Raw genomic sequence first — 27575 nt, forward strand, 5'->3', positions numbered from 1 at the left:
ATTGGTGGATCTTTAAAATATTGGTTGTTTGATTTTAAAATCTGATTAGAGGCTTGAAATATCATATAAAATCAAAGGAAGGGACATTACAATTAGATATTAATAACATAATCAAAAGGGTGGAACAACAATTGGCAAGTTGCAAAACAACAAAAATAGATGAAAGAGTTGGGGCCCTAGTGTAAGGAGGGATTTTGAAATGGTCAAAAACTTTTATGAAAAGACTAGATTAAAAAAATAAGAAATATATATCCTAAACATATACAAAGTTCCCATAAAGAAAGGAAAAACAAGTCCAAACTAGCTAAAATAATAAGAAAAATCATAATCAAAAGAGAGGAACAATAACAAAAAAGTTCCCAAAATGAGAAGAATAAATGAGTTGAAGCCCTAATTTCTCATTTTTCTAATAAATACTAATTTATATTAAAATAAAATTTAAATATAATCATATTAACTCTGTAACAATACAAATGGATAAAATAGTTTTACTAATTTATATGTGTAACTCTTTATATTGCATTTTTTTTATAGGTACATAATCTAATTTTAATTAAGAATATTTGAGTCATGGATTGTTATATTTTGTTTACCTTTCTATTATAAGTCACATGACATTGCAAAAAATATAGAGAATGATTGTTTTTACTTTGATATTTTAGATGATTGTCTTTCAATGTGATTAAAATACGTTATCCATTAAAATTTTATTTATTTTTATAAAGTTAATTATAAAATATATATATATATATCGCTTCTAATTACATGATTACTATTATTTAATTTCTATGTTTTTTTTTTTAACACATTTTAACATAACATGTGATTCTAAAATAATTATTTTTGAATAATAAAAATAAAAGTTTAATATTTTTAATAGAATCTATTGTTTTACATTGGTATTGAACTATTGTAGCTAAATGATAATAGTCAATCATTTTCATGTACTTTTAAAAAATCAATTGATTTCTTTCCTTCAAGCTTCTTAGATAAACAATGCATGGCATACTCAAAAGTTGTAGTTTTTTTATAAAGACTAGGATGGTATTCATCTATAAGATCTACAACAGGCCTCACTTCCACCTTATTGTCTGGGTTGCAAAAGGTAGCAATTGATGTCCTTTCCTTACTCATGTTTGTCACTGCACGATGTTCAACACTCTTGTATCTTCCATTGCTAATTACCTGTTGATAATCATTATCATTTCTATATAAATATCACAACAATATTGATATATCAAAAAAAAATCTAGGAAAAAAGGATTTTTTTTATCAAAATAGTTTAAATTTAATCTAAATCACTTGCATACAATCCTTATAAAGGTATCTTTCATTTACTTTTCATTGTATTTTTAAAAATACTTAACCTCTTAATTATGTAATACCCACCCATAGCTTTCTTTTAGAATTTGATGCCAAATTGTTGTAGGTCACTTTTTGTGTCTGTTGATTATTTAAGTGATACTTGAGGATATGAATGTATGACATTACATTATAATTTGATATATTATGAGTCATTAGATAGCTATGAATATATGAATGCTCATCTTAACAATAGTGGAAAAGCATCTAATTGACTACACGATGTAAATTCATCAAGGTGATGTATACTTATGAACCCTTTTATTGGAGATGACTGTTGTATTTTGATTTGGTCAATCTTTCCATTATGGTGCATTCATGTAGTTTGATGTCATTTTTTGCTCTAAGTCAATTCAGGGTTTAATTAAAATTAATTATGAATTAAAAAATTATATCTTATAATGTATTGAAATGTTAAATATTTGACTATTTAATTAATTAAACTAATTAAAAATATATGCTATTAAATGACTTAAACAAAAATTCTAAATATACTAAATTAAAGATTTAATTAAATATTACATCTAAATTAGAAATTAAATGCATAAGTAATAGGAATAATATTTAAATATCCTAAAAATGTTAATTCTAACTAATATATAATTATGCAATTTAAATGCACTTCAATTAAATAAATTGAATTGGTGATCTAATTATAAAGTTGTGTTATGACACTTACGCAAAGGATAATTTTAGAATTATTATTTTTAACTGCTTAAAGTTGAGTTTATTTTATTTTAGAGTTGCATATTTTGAAAACCCTAGCTTGTTAGGTTTTCTATATTAGATTATTATTTTGTCATTTTAGAGAGGATTATAGGGTTAGAAGTTCTAGATTTTTTTAGCGATTAAAGAATTTGGTTTAAAGATTTGGATTTTGTTTTTAATATTGATTTTCATTATTGCAATTCAATTTTGTGAATTGAGGTAGGGTTATAATCATTTTGTATTTTCTATTAGAAATATCATATTATATGTGTCTACATACACCTTATGTAGATTTTGAGTGTTGAAATGGTGTGTTTAGGAAATTGAGTTATTATGAGAATTTTAGAAATGGCTTTTTATTAGGTTGTTCCTATAGGAAATTATTTTAACATGGTATCTGCTAATCTAAAGAGGTTTTTATACAAACTCTAGGAAGTTGGTTTAACTAAAATGCATGGATTTTCCTAATTAGGGGTTTTGCATTCTTAGTATTTATTTCCTTGATTATATATGCATGTATATATTTTAGATTAAGGTAAAATCAGGTTTTGAAGGGGTCCCAAAATCCCATATAGTGAGAAGAGTGTAGAAGAGATCCCTATAAAAAGTCAAAGAATATATATGTGCATCTATATGTTAGATATGTGATTGTAATATATATATATGTCATAATTGATTGTAAATATAAGTTTTTTTATTTACTATTTCATTTGATAGATATTTTACCACTATTTAATTAAGGCTACCCTAGGAGTCACTTTATCAATGACATCATCTGAAGTTTTGATGAAACCAAGAAAGATTAGTAAGGCCTCTTTGCACTTTCTAATGCATTCTCACTATAGAGAGCACCACATGTCAAAGCAGTGGAGTTTTGAAGGAAAAAAGGGATTCAAAACCATGAAAAAGACCAAAAGCTTGCCACATGTCCAATATGAAATCAAACTTTTCCATAATCCAATAGGCCCTAATATCCAAGTAACATATTAAATTGTTTGATCATCTAATGGTAATAATCAAGATATTCCCAAAGTTCAAGCACATATTTTCATTCTAATGGAAGGAGTTTTAATTTAGACACAAGTGTCACCCATGTCGCACATAGAAAGAGGGAAATTACTACAAGGTCAACATGTTGAGGCATTTGTAACAACTAGCACAATGATTCTTCTACATGGTGAGAATCAATTTTCTATTGAAAACATTTTTAGATTCAATTTGGATATTTATTTATATAAAAGACCTGTTAGAATTTTGTAAAGGGAAAGATTTTTGGAGAGTTCAGTTAGAGTTAGATTTCTATTTTAAGAGTATTATTCAGTAGTAGAACATTGTACTATATACGTATTTACATTCTTTTGACCCTAGTCTTTTAATCTATGCATCATTCATAGAAGGATTTTATTGGACTTTGCTCAATTTCTCTATTTCTTTATGTTCCTCTATATTTTGTCGAAGGGTTTATGGTTTTGTGTCATCTCTAAAAAAGATATAGCTATCGTATTCTTCTTTTAGGCTCTTATAACTCATTGCAGTTTGCAAACATTCGGATGAAATATGGATACTCTTTCAAAATTTGTAATATGCAATTATACCATACATCCAGTGAATAATTTTCTTTGAGGATAGTTAATTTAGAGTGATAAAGAGGTTTTTATTTCTTACAATCCTTAAAAGGTTCTTCTCACAGGGAGATATGAATTATTTGGCCCATGACTAGGAGTTTTTTATTGCATTATCTTCCCAACAATAATGAGTATGTGGCATTTTGTGTCCATTCTCAAGGTATAGCCCTCTTATCATTTTTAATAAGAGCTCAAAGGGTTCAAAATCTATAGCACATTGTCTTAGTTTTTTTTTTTAAGGTTCTTCCCCCTTTCCTAAAGAATCAAAGAGAAGAGTTAGCTTCTATAAAACCCCAAAGGTTTCTTTGTAGTATGCACCTCAATTTTTCCCCTAAAAAGATTTTTAATTAATCTCATGTAGGTGGGAACCTAGATCTAGTATTAATAGAGTTCCTAGCATGACTAGTGAGAAAAATATTTCATAGTTGAAGAAGTGGCACCTTCTTCAACATTTTTAGCCTACAAGAGAAAATTTGAAGCCCCCAATCACCTTGTGGCCCAAAAATGTTAGGTTGTTAATGATGGTACAGTTCAATTTCTCAAATTTATTCTCCCTCTCATTACTCACAATCCCCTTTCTCCCCTCGTGCATTTAGATGGAGGGTTATGATGGCTAAAAAATAATTTCCCCTCCCTTCCATGAAAATTCACTTTCTACCTCATTACCAATAATCTCAGGCTAAGAGTACTAATAGTTTTACTTTTTGCTCCTATTAACTTCTATGAGCATGCTTACCCTATTTCCCATAGTAGCCCTACGGGGAAACAACAATATATAATCTACAAGGATATTTTATTGAGTTTCTAGGTAGAGCTAAGAGAAATTGAGGAGGAGGAAGAGTATTGCCATCATTGAGAAGAGTTGGATTATCAAGATTATGTAAGGAAACTCAGGTGCGAAAACAGCTTCCTACACTAATATCATAAGGAAAGTATGATGCAAATCCTATTTAAATCTTCTACACTTACAAATTCAATATCATGTAAACAACAATGTTGCAGCCAACCATGCATACAAAAAATAGATAGAGAAAGGAACACATAACACAAAGATTTTCCGGTGGGGAAAAACCTTTCGGTAAAACAACCCCACCCCTTCAGAACCTGCACAATATATTATCTTCAACACAAGGTTACAATACACTTGCAATGCAAGTTCAACATCAACAACAGAAGACTCCAGTAGCTACTCGCAGTACCAACAATACACCTTTTTCGCATCGCATCTCTTCACAACCCTAAAAATGCTTATAACATGTGCTTCACTTTAGGGCTACTCCCAAAGGTAAACCGTATTAGGGTTTTACCATTCTCCGAAAAATAGGAACCCCAAAAAAAATTTTGGGCTTGGGGTAGAGTGTACGATACTCAAATATCTTAGTTGCCACATGTCTTCACCTGTCATTGAATCTTCCTAACATAGCTCTTACATGTCATAGGAATCCGTCATAACCATTTTAGTCATGATCTCCTTATACCCAATTCAAGATGTCGACACATCAACATTATTTGCAAGAAATACATTTTACAAAACAAATAATAAGAATAGGAATTATACAAGGTCGAGACACCTTATTCCTAACAGATTACATGTTACAATAGAAAGATAATATCCTTATAAAATAAAAGGATTAGTTCCTTATGATGAAAGTCATTATTGAAGAAGATTGGAAAAGGTGGCTAGTTTTAAAGAAGGAGGTAGAATGTCTGGCAATGGGATTCCACTTTCTCATAGCATAGACAAAATGACTTTGGAGAAAGAGGGAGAAAAAGAATATGAAATGAAAAAGGATTCATGGTAGGATATTGAGAATTATGTTTCTAAAAAAACCACCTTTTGCACATGGCACAAGAAAGGGGAGAGAGAGAGAGAGAGAGAGAGAGAGAGAGAGAGAGAGAGAGAGAGAGGATATCAAACACTTCTTAGGGATTCCTTTCTTCATTGATATGGAGGAGAGAGAGAGAGAGAGAGAGAGAGAAAAAACTAGTAAGGAAGGTAGTTTAGGAAGAGGAACTTCATGTTCTTCTAATTCTAAATTATCACTTCTATTTTATTGAACTATCTCTAGACTAAGAGTTCCTAAAATAAATTGATTTAAGGGTTGATTTTATAAATGAATTCATTTTCATTTTCCATCCATCAACCTTGTTTCAAAGACATCTAGGCATATAGATAAAGAGCTACAAAAATAGAAGGAGAACACCATAGAAGTAAATAAACCATTAGACTCTATTATATATGGTTATCAAGAGAAGGAGGGTTTGAGAAAATCATTTTAAGAATATCCCATTAGATATTTAGCCTAGGCCCACAAGATGTCATTGGTCATGCTTATTTCAAAGCATGAAGATGAGCTTCATGAATAAAAGGAGAATCCCACCCATTTTTCACAAGTATATGACCTCACAATGTAGGTGAGTTTTTTTATAGTTTTCTATCTTTGGGAGGAATTTTGACTTGTCAGATGCCTTTGAAGCCTTCTTTTCTAGCTAGTTGTATAGAAACTTATTTTAATAAATAAACTAGTTAGGAAGGTAGCTACTTCAACAAGCTAGTTAATGACTTTATTTAATGTTGTAATGTAAAAAAAAATAGTAGGCTAGGTTGATGAAGTATGCTCTCCTTAATACCATAAACTCATAATAGAAATAGAGAAACAACAACATATGCAAGAACAAAATATGGACTTCTTATTTGCACTACAAATGCAAATTAAAAAACTCACAAGTAAAATATGCTAACCCATATGGGCACCTTCATTATAGTAATCTGCAAGACTAAACTACGAACTACCACACAGAGATGTTCTAGACATTGTTCGGGCCTTTCTTAAATAGGTAATTTTATGCCACCTAGGAAGGTTCTAGACATTGAAACTTAATACCTAGGGCCGACAGACCCTAACAATACATATAGAGTTAGCCAAATACATCATTTGTAATTATTTTCAATATTTTAGGAAGCCCAACTTTAAAAGGCCATAACTCATGAACCATTGCTCCAATTAGCTGTTATAACCACTTTTCAAAAATGTTAGATCCTAATCTATAGGCTTGGAATGGCACTAGCACCTTTTCGTTGAGTTTTCAGACCTCATCCAGGCACTCTAAGGCCTCTAACGGTGAGCCTAAAGATTTTTCTTCAATTTTTTCCACTGAAAATCTGCAATAACTTCTCTGGTATTTAAGTTGGAGCAATGAGATTTTTATGGTAGTCTTATAACTCTAAATTGAACCTTCCTATAGAAAATGAGAACATTTTGAGCTCGTATGACAAATTTACTAAAAATAGCAAGTTCTCATTAATAGTAACCACCCTATCTACTAGTCATTATTAAAATAGAAAAGACTGAAATGAAAATATTTTTGGGTGATGCAAGATTGCTCTTACACCCAAGATGCTCCTACATCATAGGTTTTTTTAGTTTCCCAAGAACTTTTATTGTACATGTCTCATTCTCCTTAAGGAAGTACATGTTTAGTTTCCATATTTCCTCCAATTGCATGCTTGTACAAGCTTTGTCTTCTCTCCTATTTAAAGTTTTTTTTTTACTTTTTTCACAATAGATAAGGCTCTAGTCAATAAAACCACATATTCTAGGTTGATTCTTAGTAGGCTAAGATCCCTTGCGAGTCACCAAAATATTGATATTTCAATTGCAATTTAATCAAGGTTGTCTTGGAATTATATTTATTGATTAGACCATGTCAATTTTTAAAAAAATTTGAAAGCTTAGTATGCCATATTTTTACATTGTGCACTCATTGTAGAGAGCACCAAGTGCCAAATTGATGTTGTTTTTAAGGAAAACAAAGAATCAAATCTTGATGGCCTACTACATGTCTATCTATGATTAGACCTTTCCAATATCTAATAGGAACCAATATCAAGGTAACATATTATGTTCTTTGATCATTAAATTGTGACATTCAAGGAATTCCCAAAGTTTAAGCACATATGTTCATTATGATGACAAATTTTTTAATTTAGACACATGTGTCACTCCATGTAACACATAGAAAGAGGAAAATGATTGCAATGCCAAAATGTTGAGATAAGCTTAACAACTATTGCAATGATTCTTCCACCAAGAAAACAATTAGTGATCTCTTGATTACATTTTCAAGATTTAGTTTGGATATTTCTTTCTATAAAATACTTTTAGGCATTTTTTAAAGAGAAGGCTTTTTGGATAGTTAAGTTAGAATTAGGATTTCTATTCTAGGAATATTATTCATTAGGAGAATATTGTAATATAATTGTATTTGCATTCTTTCAATCCAAGTCTTGCAATATTTGCATGTTTAATAGAAGGAATGTATTGGGATATGCCCATATTTCTTTATCTTTATGTTCCTCTCTATTTTGTGGAAGTTTTTGAGGTTTCATGTCATCTCTAAACAATTATAGATATCATTTATATATTTTATGATATTATAATTCATCATAGTTTCCAAATCATTGGATCATTTTTTACTACTCTTTTTGAATTTGCAATCTAAGGTTTTACCGTGCCATCCAGTGAAATATTTTCTCTGAGAATATTTGTTTTAGAATAATAATAAGGGTATTTTCCTTTCAATCCTTAATTATTATGGTTAGAATATATAGCCCACCAATATAACTGAGAGGGGGGGAAGGTGAATCAATTATCCAACTATTATCACAATTATCAACCTTAATCAAACTTAACCATGTGAGCAGTATAATCAAAAACCACAACATGATACTCATGTACAATAGCACCAAATATGTTAACTAGGGAAACCCTTGATCAAAGGGAAAACCTTGGTGGGGATGGTACCCACAATATGATATACTAATATAAGTAATCCTTGTTAGAGGATGCACCTTGTTAGGAGTCTATAACAACATTCAGTACATATCAGTCCCTGTTAGAAGACTTTGAATCCTTGTTAGGAGATTCCAACCCTATTAAAGGTTGTGGAAGGAAAATGGATCCATTATCTAAACAACTTCAATGGAAAGACCAATGAACTCACTATCCAAATGATCTCTATATTATTCATTGTAGAATAATAGAGTTGTATTGTACTACTCCTTCCTCTTTCTCTATCCTATAAATTGAACCTTTGCTCGTTTGGATCTTGTTACCAGATCACAAACTTTGCATCAAATAATCCCTTGGGTCACTAACTCGCATTCACCAAACATCTATACTCATTTTCATACTTTTCATTCAATACTTGATCACACACACATAGTTACAAATAAGGAAAAATATTTTCTTTATACACTATCTTAAAAATAATTCCTTGAGTTGGCCTTGAGGCTTTCCCAATTAATTATAATAAGATAATTAATTAATTCGCAATTACAATAGCACTTTCGCCTCATAGTATATACAAAACTTCACATGTGTGATAGTAGGGTTTGCACATTCACTAACATCACCATTTGACTATCATCTATTACTGGCTAACCACACATCACCAGATTATATCTCTACTAGAAGATATAATAGGATCATCAGAAATTGTTTTCCATGTGCTCTATCTCTACACTGCTCTCTGTAAATCACTTATAGATTATGTACATCTTTGACTTGGACTCTGTGCATTTAACCTCATCATTAGAACACAAGTTTGAACATTTCCTTGAATGTGCATCACATGTACATCAAAACTCTATCCATATAAGTATGATCTATGTATGCTACTCTTCCAGTCTTCATAGACTTACTACCATGTTGTCATCAATGACAAACAAAGTTGTGAATGCAACAAGTACACTCTAATACTTAGGATACTCTCCCAAAGGAATACCATTAGCATTCATGCTAACAATCTCCCCCTTTGGAATTGATGGCAACATAGATGAAAAACATCTAAGTTCCAAGAATACCAAATAGTGCTCTACTAATGTTGCTTCTATTCTCATCTTTTCAAATCCTCTTCATCAATCAAAGCTGAAAATCCTTTGGAACATTGCTTGATCTATATCTTCATCCTATATATCTCCCCCATAGAGATATTCATGAATCTTTCTAAATCTCCCTAATAAAGTAGAGATTTTTATGCACTCTTCTCCCACATACACACCTAGGACATTCTTCTCCCCTATATACGCTTAGGAGATGTTTTTCATGCACTCTTCTCCCCCATTGACATCAATGACAAACACTTCATTATGTCAATTGCTGCTCAAACACTTTAACCAACTCAAGTATCCAAAGACATTGTTTAATATCAAATACCAAGAGTCCTTAATGACTCTGCTCATCACAGATACTCCCCCATATAAGAAGCATCAACGTTTAGTCTAGTCACACAATAGTTCTCCATACCACTAGACTAATGCAATATCTACATCATCTACTCTAAAGTAGGCAGGGGCCTAACCCCAAGCATACCTCCCAAGTACTCAAATGTATCTTTAGGGAAGGGGTTTGTAAAGATATTTGTAATCTAATCTTTAGTACTCATATATTCCAATCTAATCTTTTTCTATCACCTTCTCTCTCAAAACATGATACTTAAAAGATATATGCTTAGTTTTAGAATACAATATAGGATTCTTAGACATACTCCCTATACTTGTGTTATCATAGTATATGATAACAGGTTCTAAAAATTCTATCCTGGCATCTTTCAGGATCTTCTTTATACACATCAATTGATTACAATTATTAGTTGTTGCCACATACTCCTCTCTAGATGTACTCTGTGAGATACAATATTGTTTCTTGCTTAGCCAAGAAAACAATCTTCCTCCAAGAAAGAATGCTCCACCACTATTGTTGTTTCTATCATCAATACTACCTGCCCAATCCACATCAGTATGTGCACATAGAGTGAAATCATTTGATCTATCATACCATATTCCATAAGTAGATGTCCCCTTCAAATATTTGAATATCATTTATACTGCTACATAGTCATACTCCTTAGGATTATCTTGAAATCTATCTACAATCCCAATTGCATTTTCTATATTTGATCTGGTGTGATTCAGATATTGCAAACCTCCAATCATGGATCTATACTTTTTTAGCTCAATTGTAGGTGTCTCATCTTTGCTAGATAACTTGTAACTAGTTATCATTGGTGTACCAATAATCTTACAACTTTCCAAGCCAAATCTCTTCAACAAGACTTTCAAATACTTAGCTTGTGAAATAAAAATGCCATTATTATTTTTCACAATCTACAAACCTAGGAAAAACTTCATTTGTCCTATCATTCTCATCTCAAACTCATTCTTCATTTCTTCAAAAAACTTATCACTTGCTTCATCATTACCTTCAAATATTATGTCATCAATAAATTTTACTATTATCAACAAACCATTCTCTATTTCTTTCAAATACAAGTTACTATCTACCATACCCTTAGCAAATTCAATATTTGCATTATAGTTGTCCAACCTTGGATAACAAGTTCTAGGTGCTTGATTTAGACCATATAGAGCTTTCTTTAGTCTACATACCATATTTTTATCTTCTATTAGAGGGAAACCTTCAAGCTTCTCAATGTATACCTCTTCTTCAAGTTCTCCATTCACAAAGGTTGATTTTACATCCATGTAATACACTTTGTATTTCTTGTTTGCTGCATAAGCCAAGATGATTCTTACTGATTCTATTCTAGCTATAGGAGCATAAGTCGTATCATAGTCTATTCATTCATGTTGTGAATATCCTATGCACGCAAGTCTAGTTTGGTTCCTTGCAACTTCACCTTGCTCATTCATCTTATTTCTGAATACCCATTTGGTTCCAATAACATTCTTTTCTTTAGGTCTTGGAACTAATTCCCATGTTTCATTTTTCACAATCTAATCTAATTCTTCCTTCATTGCTTGAATCTAATAATCATCTTTACAGGCTTCATCTACACTCTTAGGTTCAACTTGAGAAATCAAACATATCTCTTCATTAAATCTATTTATTGTCATCACTTCTTTGTCTTTGCTTCCAATTATCTTCTCTAGAGGGTGATTCTTTGTCAGATTCCTGATAGACATATGAGTTGCTAACTCAACTCTTATCTCTTATCTTAGTTCATATCTTTCTCCTCTTTGCTCAATAATTTGTGCATCATTGTTAGTCTCAAAGGAAACTTCTACATTCTGTCTAACAATTCCAATATTATCTTCTTTTCATCAGAGTTTTAATCTATCATCTTTTCCTTAACTCCAAACTTTTCATCAACTTTTACATTTGTGCATTCAATTATAGTCTTAGTTTAATGGTTAAAGCATCTCTAAGCTTTACTTTTCAATGAATAACCAAGAAAGAAACCTTCATCACTTCTTGGATTAAACTTACCAATATCATCATCTCTCTTTATATAACATTTTCTTCCAAAGATTTTGAAATACTATACCAAGAGTGAATGACCAAACCATAATCCATAAGGAGACTTGTCCATACCATTTTTAATCTATACTCTATTCATAGTGTACACTACTGTATTGACCGCTTCTCTCCACAATCTCTTGGATACATCATTCTCAAATATCATTTCTCTTGTTGCCTCTACTACTGATATATTTCTTCATTCAAGAATCCCATTTTTCTCAAGTGTCTTGGGTGAAGAAAATTGTCTCTTGATTATATTCTCTTCACAAAATATGTTAAACTCTCTAGAGGTAAACTCTCCTCCTCTATTAGATCTCAAACATTTTATCTTAACACCAAATTCCTTCTCAACTCTATTCTTGAATATCTTAATTTTTTCAAATGCTTTAGGCTTTATTTTAATAAATTCTACCCATGTCACTCTAGTGAAATCATCAACAAAATCATGAAATAACTTTCTCCATAGAACCCTCTTGTCCTTTAGGGACCAATGAAATTAGTGTGAATAATCTCTAGCTTCTCTGTAGTAGTGAACTTCTTGTTGGGAAAAGATACCTTCTTCTTAGCCAAGATATGTACATTCTTTGCAAACAATATTAGTAGGCTTTATTATCTTAGGTAGATCTCTAACTGCAAATGTGCTACTAATCTTCACAATGTTATCAAAATTTATATGACAAAACCTTTTATGCCATAGCCAACTGTTATCCACCTTAGCAACCAAACACGTTATTTGAGTAGGATTCAATTGAAATACATTACCTTTGGACCTTGTTCTAGTTCAAATCAGCTTTCCATCTTTGTCTTTGATAATGCAAGTTTTCTTTGTGAATTATAATAGATAACCTTTATCTACCAACTATCCAACACTCAACAAGTTATGCTTTAATCCATCAACAAAGTAAACATCATCAATATTAGTCTTTCCATCTAGGGTAATAGATCCTAACCCTGCGATGTGGTAGGTTGCATTATTATCAACTCTAACAATACCTCCATTATGATTCCTGAATTTAAAAAACTTATTCATATCACCAGTCATGTGATGTGAACATTCACTATCTATTATCCAATCAAAATTCTTTTCAACTTGGGAAACTAGATATTTTTCTTCTTTAATTTCTATGTCAAGATCATCTTCCTTAATGGCTATGAATCCTAGCTCATCATCACTTTCACTCTAAACTTTTTCATTAGATTCCTCATCTTCATTTGCATACAAACAATTTCTAGGTCTTCTAGGCTTAAACTTTCCCTTATACATTTTCTCTCTTTTAGGACATTTAAATGCATAATGACCAAATTCATTACAAGTCCAACATTAAAAAAAATTCTTACCATCTAGTTCTCTTCTTACAAGAAGGGCTATACCTTCTTTAATCTTCTTATCCTCATCAGATTTGGTTCTGCTATTGCTAGCAAAATATCTATGTGTGCTCACACTTCTACTCAAATTAGGCAGAACACTTAAAGTAGTGAACATTATTTCAACTCTTGTCAATTCTCCAGATTGTCTTAGATTTTTTTCTATTGATTCTAATCTTGCAAGAAAAGTTTCTCTTAAAAACTTCTCAGTATAGGGTATCAAAAGTTCAATCATCTAGCCTACTTTCTTGAATGGTGGTGTCAAGATTTTCAAGATCTTCCATACTACCTCATCTTCTTCTTTGGATCTACCATATGATTTAATTCCTACAACAATCTCAGATATTCTACCAACATAGCTTCTTACACATTCATCTTCCATCATTTTAGCATCTTGAAATGCCCAAATCCAATTCTACAATCTTATTCTCTTTGTATGTGTATCACATTCAAAAATAGATTATAATGTTTTCCAAATCTCACGAGATGTTAATAGAGATTTTACCTGATTATATTCATTTTCTAGAGGGCTGATAGTAAGGCTTATTTGGCTCGAATATTACACATAAACATATATCTTTCTAGTTCATTGCATTCTTCAAGCTTTTCTTCTTTCATGATTGCTTCTTGTGTTTTGTCACAAGCCAATGACCTGGACCTATACACAATAGATGAGTCTTCATCTTATCCTTCCAACTATCATAGTTGAAGCCATCAAATTTAGGACTATCCTTTTCTAAAAAAGATTCACCATAGATCTCACAAATGTGTTAATCTTTTTCTTAAAGGACCTAAAGCTCTAATACCAATTGTAAGAATATATAGTCCACCAATATAACTAAGAAGGGGGGTATATCACTTTTCCAACTTTTATCACAATTATCAACCTTAATCAAACTTAACCATGTGAGTAGTATAATCAAAAATCACAACAAGATACTCATGCCAAATAACACTAAATGTATTAACTAGGGAAACCCTTAATCAGAGGGAAAATCTTGATGGGGGTGGTACCCACAAGATGATGTACTAATATAAATAATCCTTGTTATAGGATGGACTCTCTTAGGAGTCTATAACAACATTTAGTACATATTAGTCCCTATTAGGAAACTATGAATCCTTGTTAGGAGATTCCAACCATGTTAGGAGTTGTGTCAACCCCATTAGGAGTTGTGGAAGGCAGATGGACCCACTGTCCAAACAACTTCAAGGGCAAGACCAATGAATTCACTATCCAAACAATCTATGTATTATTCATTGTAGAATAATAGAGTTATATTGTACTTCTACTTCATCTTTATCTATCCTATCATCTAATCCTCTACTCCTATTCTTGTTACCAGATCACAAACTTTACATCCAATAATCCCTTAAATCACTTACTTGCATTCACCAAACACTCTACTCCTTTTTGCACTTTGCATTCAATACTTGATCACACTCAGACTTACAAACAAGGAAAACATATTTCCTTTATCCCCTATCTTCAAAATAATTCCTTGAGTTGGCCTTGAGGATTTCCTAATTAATTATAATAAGATAATTAATTAATTTGCAATTATAATATCATTTTCAACTCATAGTCTATACAAAACTTCACATATGTGATACTAGGGCTTGGGCAATCGCTAATGTCACCATTCAATTGTCATCTCCTACTGGCTAAGCATGAATCACTAGATTATATCTTTGCTAGAAGATGTAATAGGATCATTATATGTTAATTTCCATGTACTCTATCTTTGCACTGCTCTCTATAAATCACTTGTAGCTTCCATACATCTTTGACTTAAACTTTGGGCATTTAATCTCATCATCAAGAAAAAAGTACAACATGTCCTTAATTGCATGCCACTTGTACATCAAAACTCTATTCATACAAGTATGATCTTTGTCTACTACTTTGCCAATCTTTACAGACTTATTACTATGTTGTCATCAATGAAAAATGTAGTCATGAATGCAACATGTCAATACTCTCCAATTCTTAGGATACTCCCCCAAAGGAATACCATCAGCATTCGTGCTCACAGTTACTTCTCAAAAGAAGATATGAACTCTTTAGTTTATTTCTAAGATCTTGTTGTCATGTTCTCTTCCCAACAACAAAGAGTTTTTGGCATTATGTAACCATTCTTCGGGTATAACCATCTCGTTATCACTAATGGGAGTTGAAAGAATTTAAAAATATATAACACATATCCTTTGTTTTTTGTTTAATTTTCCTCCCACTTTTCCAATGCACTAAATAGAAAATTTGATTTCCATAAAACATTAGGAGTCAATTTGTAGGACACAACCCTATCCTACCATATAAAGCTTTCAAACTACCCTCATTTGTATGCTAAAAGCCTAGATTCAAGATCAACATATATACATAATTATCAAAAAATAAATATATACATTCAAAATAAAATTATGGGTATATATGTATATATCAAAACCTATATTTGATATAAATATATATAAATACATTTGTATTCAAAATATATGTAAATATAAATATATATTGTAAAAAAAATGTATAGAATGAATATACATGAAATATATTTTAACAAATAAAAAATTTGAGGTGGTGGACCACCACCCCTATCACCCATGTGGGTGTACTATAGTGATTATCATAGTATTATAGTATCATGGGTACATTGTAGCTCTGCAGTAATCACAGGTTGTAATACATACAGTAGCTACAATAAACACAATGTGGGGTGGGATGGACCCTTGTCCCCCTCCTCCCACTCCTGCCTCTCCAACACCATGAAGTCATTTATAAATATGCAATTTTAAAAAGAAAGTATTTAAATATGAGTTTAATTTTTAATTATTGGTATTTTTATAACAATTAATATTAGTATTTATTAATTTAGCTAAAACATGTCATAATGTTACTTTTTAATTGATATTTATGTTTTCTCAATAATTTATAATTTTATTAATAATAAAAGGGTGCTTACATCTTGAAAGTCTCATAAATATGAGCTTAATCTTCAATACATCAACTTCCATGCATCCCATCTATCAACCAATAACCAAACCCTTCCCTAATCTCTAAGATGCACACATACATCAAAAATCAATGCATATCATTCCCCAAACAATTGCTCCAACAATCACTACTATTTTCAACACTCTCCAAACCCTTACATATTAACCATCACATATCACTTGGAAACAAAAGAGTTATATTGACCTACCTAGAAGACTATTCAATGACAATACATTTTTTAAATCAAGATTTTTGGAAACCAAACTAAAATGTCAAATCTCATTCAACTAAAGACCAAAATACCTAGAGTTATGGAATAACATTCATCTTCACTGAGATTTCATGGAATTCCTATTTCTTCAACATTGTGGAACCCTTTTAGGGAAAGCTAATACATTTAGTACATGTAAAAATTGTGCCTATGAATGTCCATATTCATTTCTCCCCACTGTATTAAAATATTTAGTTTATATTCCACTTTATCCACCTTTCCCATTTAGGGTATGAATGGCATAAGTTTAAGTTATCTAGATTCTTCCTCATCCATTACACCTTCTCAGATATCTATTCCAATTCTAGACACTTCCCATTCTAAAATAGATTCTATAGTATGAACAATAATTCTTCATCAAACCAAAAATTAGCAATCCAAAAAAATAGTTTCAACTTCCTTAGCTAATTTGAACCCGTGGGACATCAAAATCAAAATAACATCCAAATTAACCTTGGACTCATCTTTTTTTCGTAAAACACACCCAAAATGAAATATATCATTTTATATAGCCTAGTCTTCAATGTTCCATATAACCTCTCTCACCACAAAGGACCAAGAAAGAATTCATGTTAATTTTTGGTTGAGACTTTGAAGTTATCTTCAATCTCAACACCCTACTCCAAATTAATCATCTCATACTTTTCCCTTGTAAAAAGTTAAATGCCTCAAATAGAACTATAAAAATTACATAGAGGATGGTGAGGACCTACATTTGAGGAAGAGTCAACTACTACTTAAAGAAAATGGAAGGGGCATATTTCCAAGAAACCATTGAAACATGTGAAGGATGAGGGAAAAAGGTGAAAAAAATATTAAGGTGGTTCTTTTATCTAGTGATGATTATGATGCTTGAATAATAAGGACATTCATACTAACAAGGAGGAGCCTAAGAGTCAAAAGATGAAACAAAGAAGACCCTTCCATGATCTAAAGAGAAAAAAGATAAAGAAGACTCCTCCTAAGCCTAGTGGTGATGTTAGGAGAATTGATGTGAATGAGGCTTCTCAACACTCCCCTAAGACTTTTTTTATGGACAATGTATCTTTCCCCAAGACAATGAGACTTCTCTTTTGAAGTAAAAAACTCATAGAAGGATGTGGACCTGAAAAGAATTAAGCTAGTAATTTCTAGGCCTAAGATTAATCTACCGGTTAGGGAAGAGGAGATTGGTGTGGATTCTCTTAGGCAAATTATTGACCCTTACGTTCTCATTCTAAGTGACTCTAATAGAGAATCCAATATAGATGTTCTCAAAACCACAAGGAATGACATATTGGACTATTTCAGGTCCATCAAATGGATTTTGTGTGAGATTAAAGAGGTGAACCTTGGGATGATGGATCTTGAGAGTAAAATGGATATCTAGAAACATGTGGCCAAATATAGTAGAGTAGATGTTTATTCAAGCTCACTTGTTGTATAAAAGAAGAATAATACAAGTTCTAGTGTGGACATTATTGTCTTTCATATCCTAGAAGCTAAAATCTTGGATTTGGATGTTGGGATTTCTAGTTTGTAATCTTCCTTAAAAGGGATCACAGAAAAGAGCTACAAGATCCTAAAAGCTTCTAATGAGAACATCAATATTCTCATTAGTAAGTTGGAGGTGTCTACTAATGATAGGGCTATTATCCAAATCATAGAAGATAAAGAGGCTAATACTAATTGCCACGATAGCCCTAGTGAAATGACCAGAGCCCACACTAGAAATATGACCTCTTCAGCAAACAAAGGTTAAGGAGATATAGGCAGTGGAAAAGAAGTACAAGATCAAGATGAAGGTTGCAAAGCTTTTAAAATGTCTAGGATAGTAGTATTTTTGATGTGTGGTGATGTTCTTTTTTGTGGTGGGATGTCTTTTGGGTTATTTACTTTTGTTTTTTGTCCTTTCCTTAGTTGGCCTTTTGTTCTTGGTTGGTTTGTTTTATTTTAGTTATGTTTTATGACTTGGGGCTTTAATGATATAAAAAAATTATTTCTTTTGTTAGGGGTTTCATGGGCCCTTCAAAACTTATTTTCATATAACCAAAAGCTATATAAATTACATAATGATCCATTCAACAAACCATGTCAATAAATTAATATTGAAGTAGTTGTCTTCATTCAATTCCTTTTTATCTCTTCTCTAGTTGTCATATCACAATAAGTAATTTGAAATATACATTATGCCAACCAATCCTCATATTCTTGAGATCACACTCTAAAATACTTCATCTCTCATCATGATTAAAAATCATTTTTTGTGTCCTACTACTTTCATAGCATAAATTACTTCAAACTCTTCACTTTTAATAATATCATTAAATATTCTTATGAAATTCTATTTGTTTAAGAATTAAATTCTATGTTATAATCCATTTCCCATTGTTCATTTTAACTTGATCAATCTTTTAAAATAACCATTCAACTCTTTTTCCATATGCATTTAGAAGTCTTCAATCCTTGAATCCTTGCCTATTTCAAAGGTTGTGATCCATTTTGAGAGAGGGGAAACTTTTTTATTACCATCTCAATGCACATGACTAACTTTGAAATTCTAAATATGTTCTTACAACTCTAAGTTTGCATCAAGGAGATTATATAAATACTACACATTATTTTTCCATTTCCAATAGAATGAACTATAATGAGAGAGTCACCTTATAATTGAATCCATCTAAAACCCTTAAAACTACTTAGCTTCAATACTAATAAAGTGTTCTTTCTCTCTACTATTATTTATTCCATCTATTAAATTTTGTACTTCTATGACTAAGTTTCACCGTTACAATCATGAATGATGACCCCAACACATGAAGGACTGGAGTTTATCTTAGCTTCTCCATCAAAATTTTACCTTAACTCACCGATTGATTGGCTTTCCCCAACTTCCCCCCTTTCTTCCCTTTATTAGCATTTTTCTCAATACTAGCTTCACTATGAGCTTTAATCCTAATCCATGATTTTCTAAATTTCTTATTTCCCAAATTATAATGAACATGAGTGGGTAAATGCAAGTTTGTAGCTCCAAAAACTTCCCCAATAATATTTAATTGATCCTATATTCTAATCTCTCCAATGACTCTAATTTGTCTAAAATAATACTTCAATTTCTCTATTTCCACAATTCCCAAATCAAAATTAAAGGACTAACAACCCAAACATGTGAAAGGATTTTTTTCATAATAAAATGATAGCTATTAAAAAAACTTCTTTATGTTGAAGTGTATCATGCCAACCTAGATTCGATTTAAGAATATTCCAAATATTCACAACTACCTTGCAATTAAAAAATTAATAATCTATATCTTCTTCATAATCTTTAGTACACATGACATATCTAGTTTTTCCATATACTCTTAATATTTCTCTTCTTTCCCTTGTTAATAGTATCCCTTTAATTGAAAGCCACACAAAAGATCCTTCCTTTGGAGGTTCCCAAAATAGTTTAACTACCCAATTTTCATCCTCTATAACCCTCTCTAAATTTATTTATTCTATCTTTACTGCATAATCACCACTTTTAGTTGCATGCCATACAATCTTATCTTTTGTTTGAGCTATTAAGATTTTCCTACTCTTGAACAACGATCTCATTAAATTTGGAAATTGGTCTAAATACCCATGCCACTTACACTCTTCAACACCCATTAATGCTTAAAGTGATGTTTTAGTTCTAAATAATTGCAAAATTTATCTCGCCACCTTTGCAAAATCTTATTCTTGATATCATGATTTTTTCTATATCCTTTAAAATTAGCAATATGCCCTAAGACTCATCCTAAAACTTAGCCTTCTTACCATCTCCAACCTACCAAGTACTGTGGTTATTGATTATAGACTTGCTATCAATAATAAAATTCAAGATTAGAAACTCTTTAAGTGTATTTAAAATTTTCAAAATCATGATATCCTTAATTTTTTCAAGATACTTAACTTTTAACACTATTACCTAGATTCAAATAGTTGCACCAAACAAACTTCACCCACATGCTTCATTCACAAATTTCCATCTCTAATTCCTACCCCACCATTCTCCTTTTCTATAAAAATTTGGTTCTAAGAAAGAAGATGATGTTTATCTTCTTTACTAGCCTAATTCTAAAAGAATCTATGCATTCTTTGACCTAACATTTTTATGATATTTTGTATAATTTTAACTCATATCACAGAAAAAATGGGGAGCGCTAATATCATTGATTTAAGCATAAGTATTATACCTATTAAAGTGAGCTATTTTCTCTTCCACCCCTCAATTATCTTGAAGAAAATGTCAATTAGATATTTCCATAGTTTATCTCTTCATGCACCTCCAAATGGTGGGATTCCCAAATGGTTTCCTTGAAGGCTTCCAATCTGCCTCATTCCTTAAATTTTGCAAATCTCATTCTGCTTCTATATATTAGTATTGAAAATATAACTTCTAATTTATGTATTGGTCTAAAGCATTATTTTATTTATCAATAGTGTCATTTATTATTCTTTATTGTCTCAAAGAGGATTCTCCCATATTATAAGAATCATATACAAACTACATATGAGATAAAGGAGCAATACCCTCAATTACCATAATGAAATCACCCAATCATAGATTTTAATCATAATAGCAAGTATAAAGGATGGGAATGGATAACCTTTTCCAATGATTTTTTTTGAATTAAATAAAATCTATGCATTTCCATTCATAAGAACTGAGAACCTTGGGGAGCTTTCGAACTTTCAATCCAGATTATTCATATCCTAAAAATCAAATTTCTCCATGACATTGAAAAGGAATTTTTTATTAGTTTTTTTATAAGCCTTCCTAATATTAAATTTGATCATTATATCCTTTTATTTGTCTTTTCTCATAGTTAATAGGTTCATGGACTACAATAATCCCTTTAAAATTTGACCTATTTGGAGAAAACCTAGTCTTGCCACTAGATATAATTGAATCTAACACATTCTTTAGGCTATCAGCAATTATTTTGGCAATAATCTTATCTATCGTGCTAGACAAGGAAATTGATATATAGTCCCTAAATGTGTTCCTTTCTTCTCTTTTTGGGATAAGGGATATTATAGTATTATTATTGTCCTTTAAAAATTATCACTTTTAGATTCTTCAACAACCTTTCAAATGCATGATCCTACAATATCCCAAAACCTTTAAAATAATATGGTTGAGAATCAATTTTTCCCTTGGGCTTTTCGATGCAGGGAGTTTGGAGAGTCGTAACTTTTGACTCGAATCTAGGTTTTCTTATATTTTTGTGGGATTTTTTTAAAACCTATAGTTGAGGTGGAATCCATCTTAGCTAGCTCTATTGGGGCCATTTCAATTTATTTTTCGAGAGCTAGAAATTCCATCTTGACCTTTGAATTTTAGTTTTAAAATATCTTAAATGTTTTCTTGTTTTGTTTTGCTTTGTAATAACTTTAAAACTCCTTTCTAAATTTTGGAGATTAGTTGACAATTTTCCTTTATGGTTTAAAGGGTAGATATAGGAAACTTTGGATTTGCTTTCAAAGGATTTTTTAGAAGTTACAAAATATAGCATATTTTCTAGTTGTCAAAATTTTCCAAATTTGGAAATTTCTTGTTTTTTCTTTTTGGAGTTAGTTGTTATTTAAGGGAGTTAGAGATCCTATAGAAGCAATTTTTAGTAATGAACAATTCAGAGTTTGAATCTAAGTGGAGTTTTTTTCATGATTTATTAAGTTCTCTATGAATTGAGATCGGTGTGCTACATCACTTTCTCACCTCCCAATTCAAAGAGGGAACTTTGAACCTCATCTTTAGAAATTAGGTACATTAACAATACATTTATGTTGCACCAAAAGATTGACCTTTTAATGCTTGATACAATCAATAGACTTACAGAAGATATGAGAGGTAATTAAACCATGTCACAAATCCTAAAGGGAGTTGTTGGCAATTATTTCAATAGGGATGACCCCATTTGATCTTTAATATATAAAAAAATTTTGAAAGGTCTTTTCACTTTTACTAAGTTATGAAAAAAAATTATATCCATATCCCCATTCTTTAGCCAAAATTTATGCAACTTTTATCTCCACAAAATTTACATTCTAGCTATCACTTCTAGTTATTTTTTTGACCACTTTTATGTTTGATATTCATCTTCACCCATTCCATTCTCAATAACCTTGGAATCCAAAGTAGTTAAATCATCTTCAAACTCTGACATTTCCACAAATATATTTCTAAAATTTCCCTATTCCAAAATTTTCAATTTTCTTTATCAAATTGTAGCTTCTTGAAGGAAAAAGGCCTTTTTAACTCGTCTATAAGGAGAAGATCTCTAGAGTTCATAAATTCTATCTTTAAGTTCATCATCCTATAGCCACATTGCCTCAAATTTAAAAGTGCCTCTATTTAAGAAACATCTTCTTGAATGGAGACACTTATAGGGTAGTGATTAGATCTAGTAATAGGGAGGATCTTTACAAAATAAGTCCAATATGTTACTACCCAATTTCCATCAATCAAAACATATTGAGTTTTTCCATTATATTTAGGAAATTTCTTCTTCTATTAGTTCAAGGAAACAACAAAGTTCTTAATTCTATCTCAATTAACCCATTATTCATGATAAAGTCTAGAAAATATTTTTGACCTTTCGCACCCTGCCCAAAACTACCTTTATTTTTTGTTGGGCTAAGGATGACATTAAAATATCCTTGAAGGATTAATTTCTCATTTGAATTTTTATAGGTGACGAATTATAAATCTCCCCATAGATCCTTTTTTTAAAGAGTGATTTCTTAAAGCATATAAATGTAATACATTAAAGATTGTGAAAATTTATTTGCAATCTATTCCAATCTACTTCCATTTCCTATAAAAACTTCCTAATTGCACATCCATTATAGCTTCATTCCACATCACTCTTAAGTACCTCATTTTGCCAACAATGTCAGATTATAAATCTTTCCATCTAAAATACCATTTTTTTAAAGAATCTACTTCAACACCTTGTAAATTTGTCTCTTACCAAAACTAAAGCTTGTAGACACACAAATGTGATTACACTAATTCATAATTAGATTTGGTCTTATCTCAAAATCTTGATTAAATACTACTTATTTAATTAAGCTATGTTGATTTCCTATTTAATTAATTAACCCCCTTCTTATATTAATTAAATTAAGTTAAATTTATTTATCCCCCTTTCTTCTTGAATTAAATGAAATCATTTAAATCAATTAACTTCTCCTAATCCAACCATTTTAAATCCTATTTTCCAAGTTAGCCACTAGAACAAAATATAAACCATTTTAATATTCAAAGTGGATTCTTAAATCATTTTTATATTTAGAGTGAATTCTTAAATCATTTTTATATTCAAAGTGAACTCCATATAATCATTCTTTAATCAAAGTAGATTCATAAATCATTTTTTATATTTAAAGTGGATTCAAAAATCATTTTTTTATTCAAGGTAGACTCAAGATAGTCATTTTTCATTCAGATTGGAGTACTAAATATACATTTTTAATTTGAGTGGGATTCTCCATTATGTATTATTAAATCAAAGTGGATCCCATGAAAAATATTTTTAATTCACCTTAACCTTACCCTGATGTAATCATGGTAAGTTCTAAACTTGACCCCAACCCTTGGAAAAAGCCTATAAATAGAGCTCTCTACCCTTCACAAATCATCCACCATTCAAGTATTGCTATCATACCATTTTGCATCTAAAGCATAAGAAAAAGAAACACCATTATGTGAAAATGTATCCACTTCATTGAAGCTTGAGCATCATCTTTTGAGCACACATCCATAATCTTGGACAAATCTAGAAAGCAAGGAAGGATCTTCTTCATTAGGTTTAGGGAGGTTTGCATTTCTTTAGGCTCTTTGTTTTATTGTTTTCTCATTTTTTATTTTATAATCATATATGTAGTTTTTGTTATTGTATTTTGAATTCTTTCATTGTTGTATGTATTCCCTTGAACAAATTTTCATAGCTTACATTTTGGCACACCCAATGGGACTCGATTGACAAACCATCCTCTTATCCTTTTGGGTTTTGTTTTGCTTTTAAAACTAAACCATTTTCTAACATTTCTACTTTTATTTGAGTGTGTTGCAATTTTATTTTATTTTGTTAGGCTTGAAAGATAAAAAAGGGAGAATTCGTTTATTGTTGAAAAGCTCAAAAGGGGTTATGTTCCCAAGACTTTCCCTATTCTATCTTTACTTCTCTTCTCTCTATATTTTTCTAATTCTTAATAACCAACAAGATAAACATTTTAAAATAATTCACTTTTTTTTTTGGTACTTAAAATGAACATTGTATGCTAAACAAAACTTCACACTTTGTTTTGGGTTCTCAAAATCAACAAAAGTTAAAATTGAACAAGCCAAACCCTCACTTGAATTTGAAAAAAAAAAATGAAGTTTTATGCATCTACATCAACAAGTTTGGTGGATATAAAAAAGTAATTAAAAATACCTTCTTCAAAAAAACTCAAAAAACATACAAGAAAATCAAAATAAAACATCCAAAAAATACCCTTTTTTTTTAATACCACAAAAAACACCTAAAAATATTTAAAATGCCTAATTTTTTTTCCCAAAAAATACTTGATCGAATGACCCTTAGAATTCCTATAAAATTGGCATCGATTATTAGAGCCTCCATTATGACTAGATGGCCATTTGTCCCTTGACTAGTTTTATATGGACTCAATGATGTGGTGTACTCCTAGAAACATAGTAAATACTGGTTCGTACTTCTGGAATTTGATTGTGTTGTAAGTTTTTTGCATCAACGTTTCGGATCACACACAGTGATCCATCATCAGGATGAAGAGCAAGAGAAAAATACTGTTCTCTTGCTCTTCATCCTGATGATGGATCACTGTGTGTGATCCGAAACGTTGATGCAAAAAACTTACAACACAATCAAATTCCAGAAGTATGAACCAGTTTTTACTAATGGATTGTGGAAATCAAATGACACTCAACATAGTAAATGTCTTTTAAGCATGAACTTCAATTGATGATAATTCCAATACTACAACTTTGAGTTAGATATATGCCTTTTAATTAATAAAAAATAAAGCATCCATTTTTTCAACACTATCTAATTGGTATGTCCATGTTTCTTCATACTTCTCAACCCATTTTTTGCATGTCAAAGAGCAAGATTTTTAAACAATGATTATGAAAATTCTTAGTATTAGAATGAGAGTAAATTAAAGTAGGTGTAAGAGAATTTTACTATTAATAAAGTCTCTCATTATTTTCATACCTGAAAACGATGACAAAGACAATTTCAAAACTAAGAGAAAAAATAAAAAAATAAAAAAATTTGTTTATTTATTTATCAAGAGAACTGGGCACAACTCAATAACATACAACAAATCAAAATGTTCATTGAGGCTCTCTTGGTGTAAGCTAGATATTTGAGTGTTGGCAGGGGTCACACCATCTTGTGTAGTTCCTAATGTTGAAACTCCTAGCATTGAGGCTCCTTATCCCTAGATTTCATTCATCAAAATTGTAAAACCACTATTCCTCAATAGAATATTCATCTATTGAGTAAACTACCTATCAAAAATATATCCTTTCCTTTGATTTGCAGAGACTTCTTGATGGTGTAATATCATGTAATAAGTTGCCTCCTAAAACACTTTAGCTAACTCTTTCATAACATCCACTACATCTGATAGTTCCCACCCCTGGTAGTGTTAGTGCTTGTTGAGGAACATTACACTTAGCCTTAAAGCTCTTTTTCATCACTTTATAGTGCTCTTTGTCTACCTTAAATTGGTTTAGTTACTTCTTGAACCAATTTAATCTCTCATTAATAGTAACCAGCTATTCTTGTGACCTAATAGAAATGTGTTATTATTTTCCATATTTTCTCTAAAAGCCTCAACTTAGGCTTGCAACAAAACAAGTTAACTTTGAACACTATTCTCTTGGGCTCTCTCTACTACTACTATACCCCCCACATAGATTGCTTCTATCTAGGCCCTATCTTCTCAAGCCCTTTTGACAAGACCTTGCAACTAGACAACCTCTTTCTTAGCATTTTTGGATCTCTCCCTCTCTACTATAAGAGACTTTAGTAGCTCACCGCCCATTGCAACTATTGCATCATGAGCCTTTTGAAGCACAAAACCTAGTCGAGTTCCTTTGTATGGCCAAAATGTTGGTTCCATTAGGCCACTTCATTTCTTGTCAAGAAGAAAAGAAAGGATAGCTAGATGGTTTATCTCCCTCAAAGCTAGATGTACATATAGAAATATCATTGACATCCCCAATAATATTTTTCCTAGGTCTCCATAGGATTGCCACCACTTCAACAATTAGCTTTGCTCAACACTTTGGATGTACTCTATTCAAGAATTTTTCCATCCACTAGACTTAATGGTATATAGAAGCACACTTCCTTAGGTATAGGCTCTATCCTTTCACTCTAAGGTGACAACTCTATACCTGGATCCTCTTGACTTGTGAGTTGTGTTGTTCCCTCTAATAGTAATCATAGAGAATCAATAGCAAGGTCCTCCAAATTATCACTAGAGCTACCAAGTTGAGGTAGAGGTGAATCAACTTGGCCCCTCTTAGGAGCATCATAGATGTATTTCCACAAATCAAGGTGAGAAAAAATTTGGCCCGCATCTTTTCGCCTACATCTTTCTCTCACTTTCTGGCTCATCCATTTTCCAATAGCAAGGCTTTCACTATCATCTTCACCCCATACTCTTCTACTCTTCTCTACCATCTCGATTACTTTTTGAGCTTGATCTTGAGAACTTTCCATGACTATTGTTTTTTGCTCACTCTTTCTTTCCAAAGACTTATCTTGAGAAAGTTTGATGCTCTTTAACATTTTTACTTTTTTTATCAACTTTTTAGTCACCTATTTATGGAACTTTTCAACAAAAAAATATTGTCTACAAGGTATCTCACATCTTAT

At 31.1% G+C, this 27575-nt stretch overlaps 1 protein-coding gene across 1 annotated transcript in view; it reads right to left on the minus strand.

Annotated features, from left to right (window-relative positions):
- Positions 1 to 826: 826 nt before the first annotated feature.
- LOC149547780 (protein LATERAL BRANCHING OXIDOREDUCTASE 1-like) overlaps positions 827 to 27575 on the minus strand; it is an 81725-nt gene continuing 54976 nt past the window's right edge. The window contains exon 4 of the mRNA XM_089791830.1: positions 827 to 1185. Within this exon, the coding sequence (XP_089647956.1) occupies positions 931 to 1185 (255 nt within the window). The 3' untranslated portion in view covers positions 827 to 930. The remainder of the gene's footprint in view (positions 1186 to 27575) is intronic.

The sequence above is a fragment of the Cupressus sempervirens genome, chromosome 7 (assembly GCF_028749045.1).
Source record: "Cupressus sempervirens isolate cs-2001-9-10 chromosome 7, ASM2874904v1, whole genome shotgun sequence".
Lineage (NCBI taxonomy): Eukaryota > Viridiplantae > Streptophyta > Pinopsida > Cupressales > Cupressaceae > Cupressus > Cupressus sempervirens.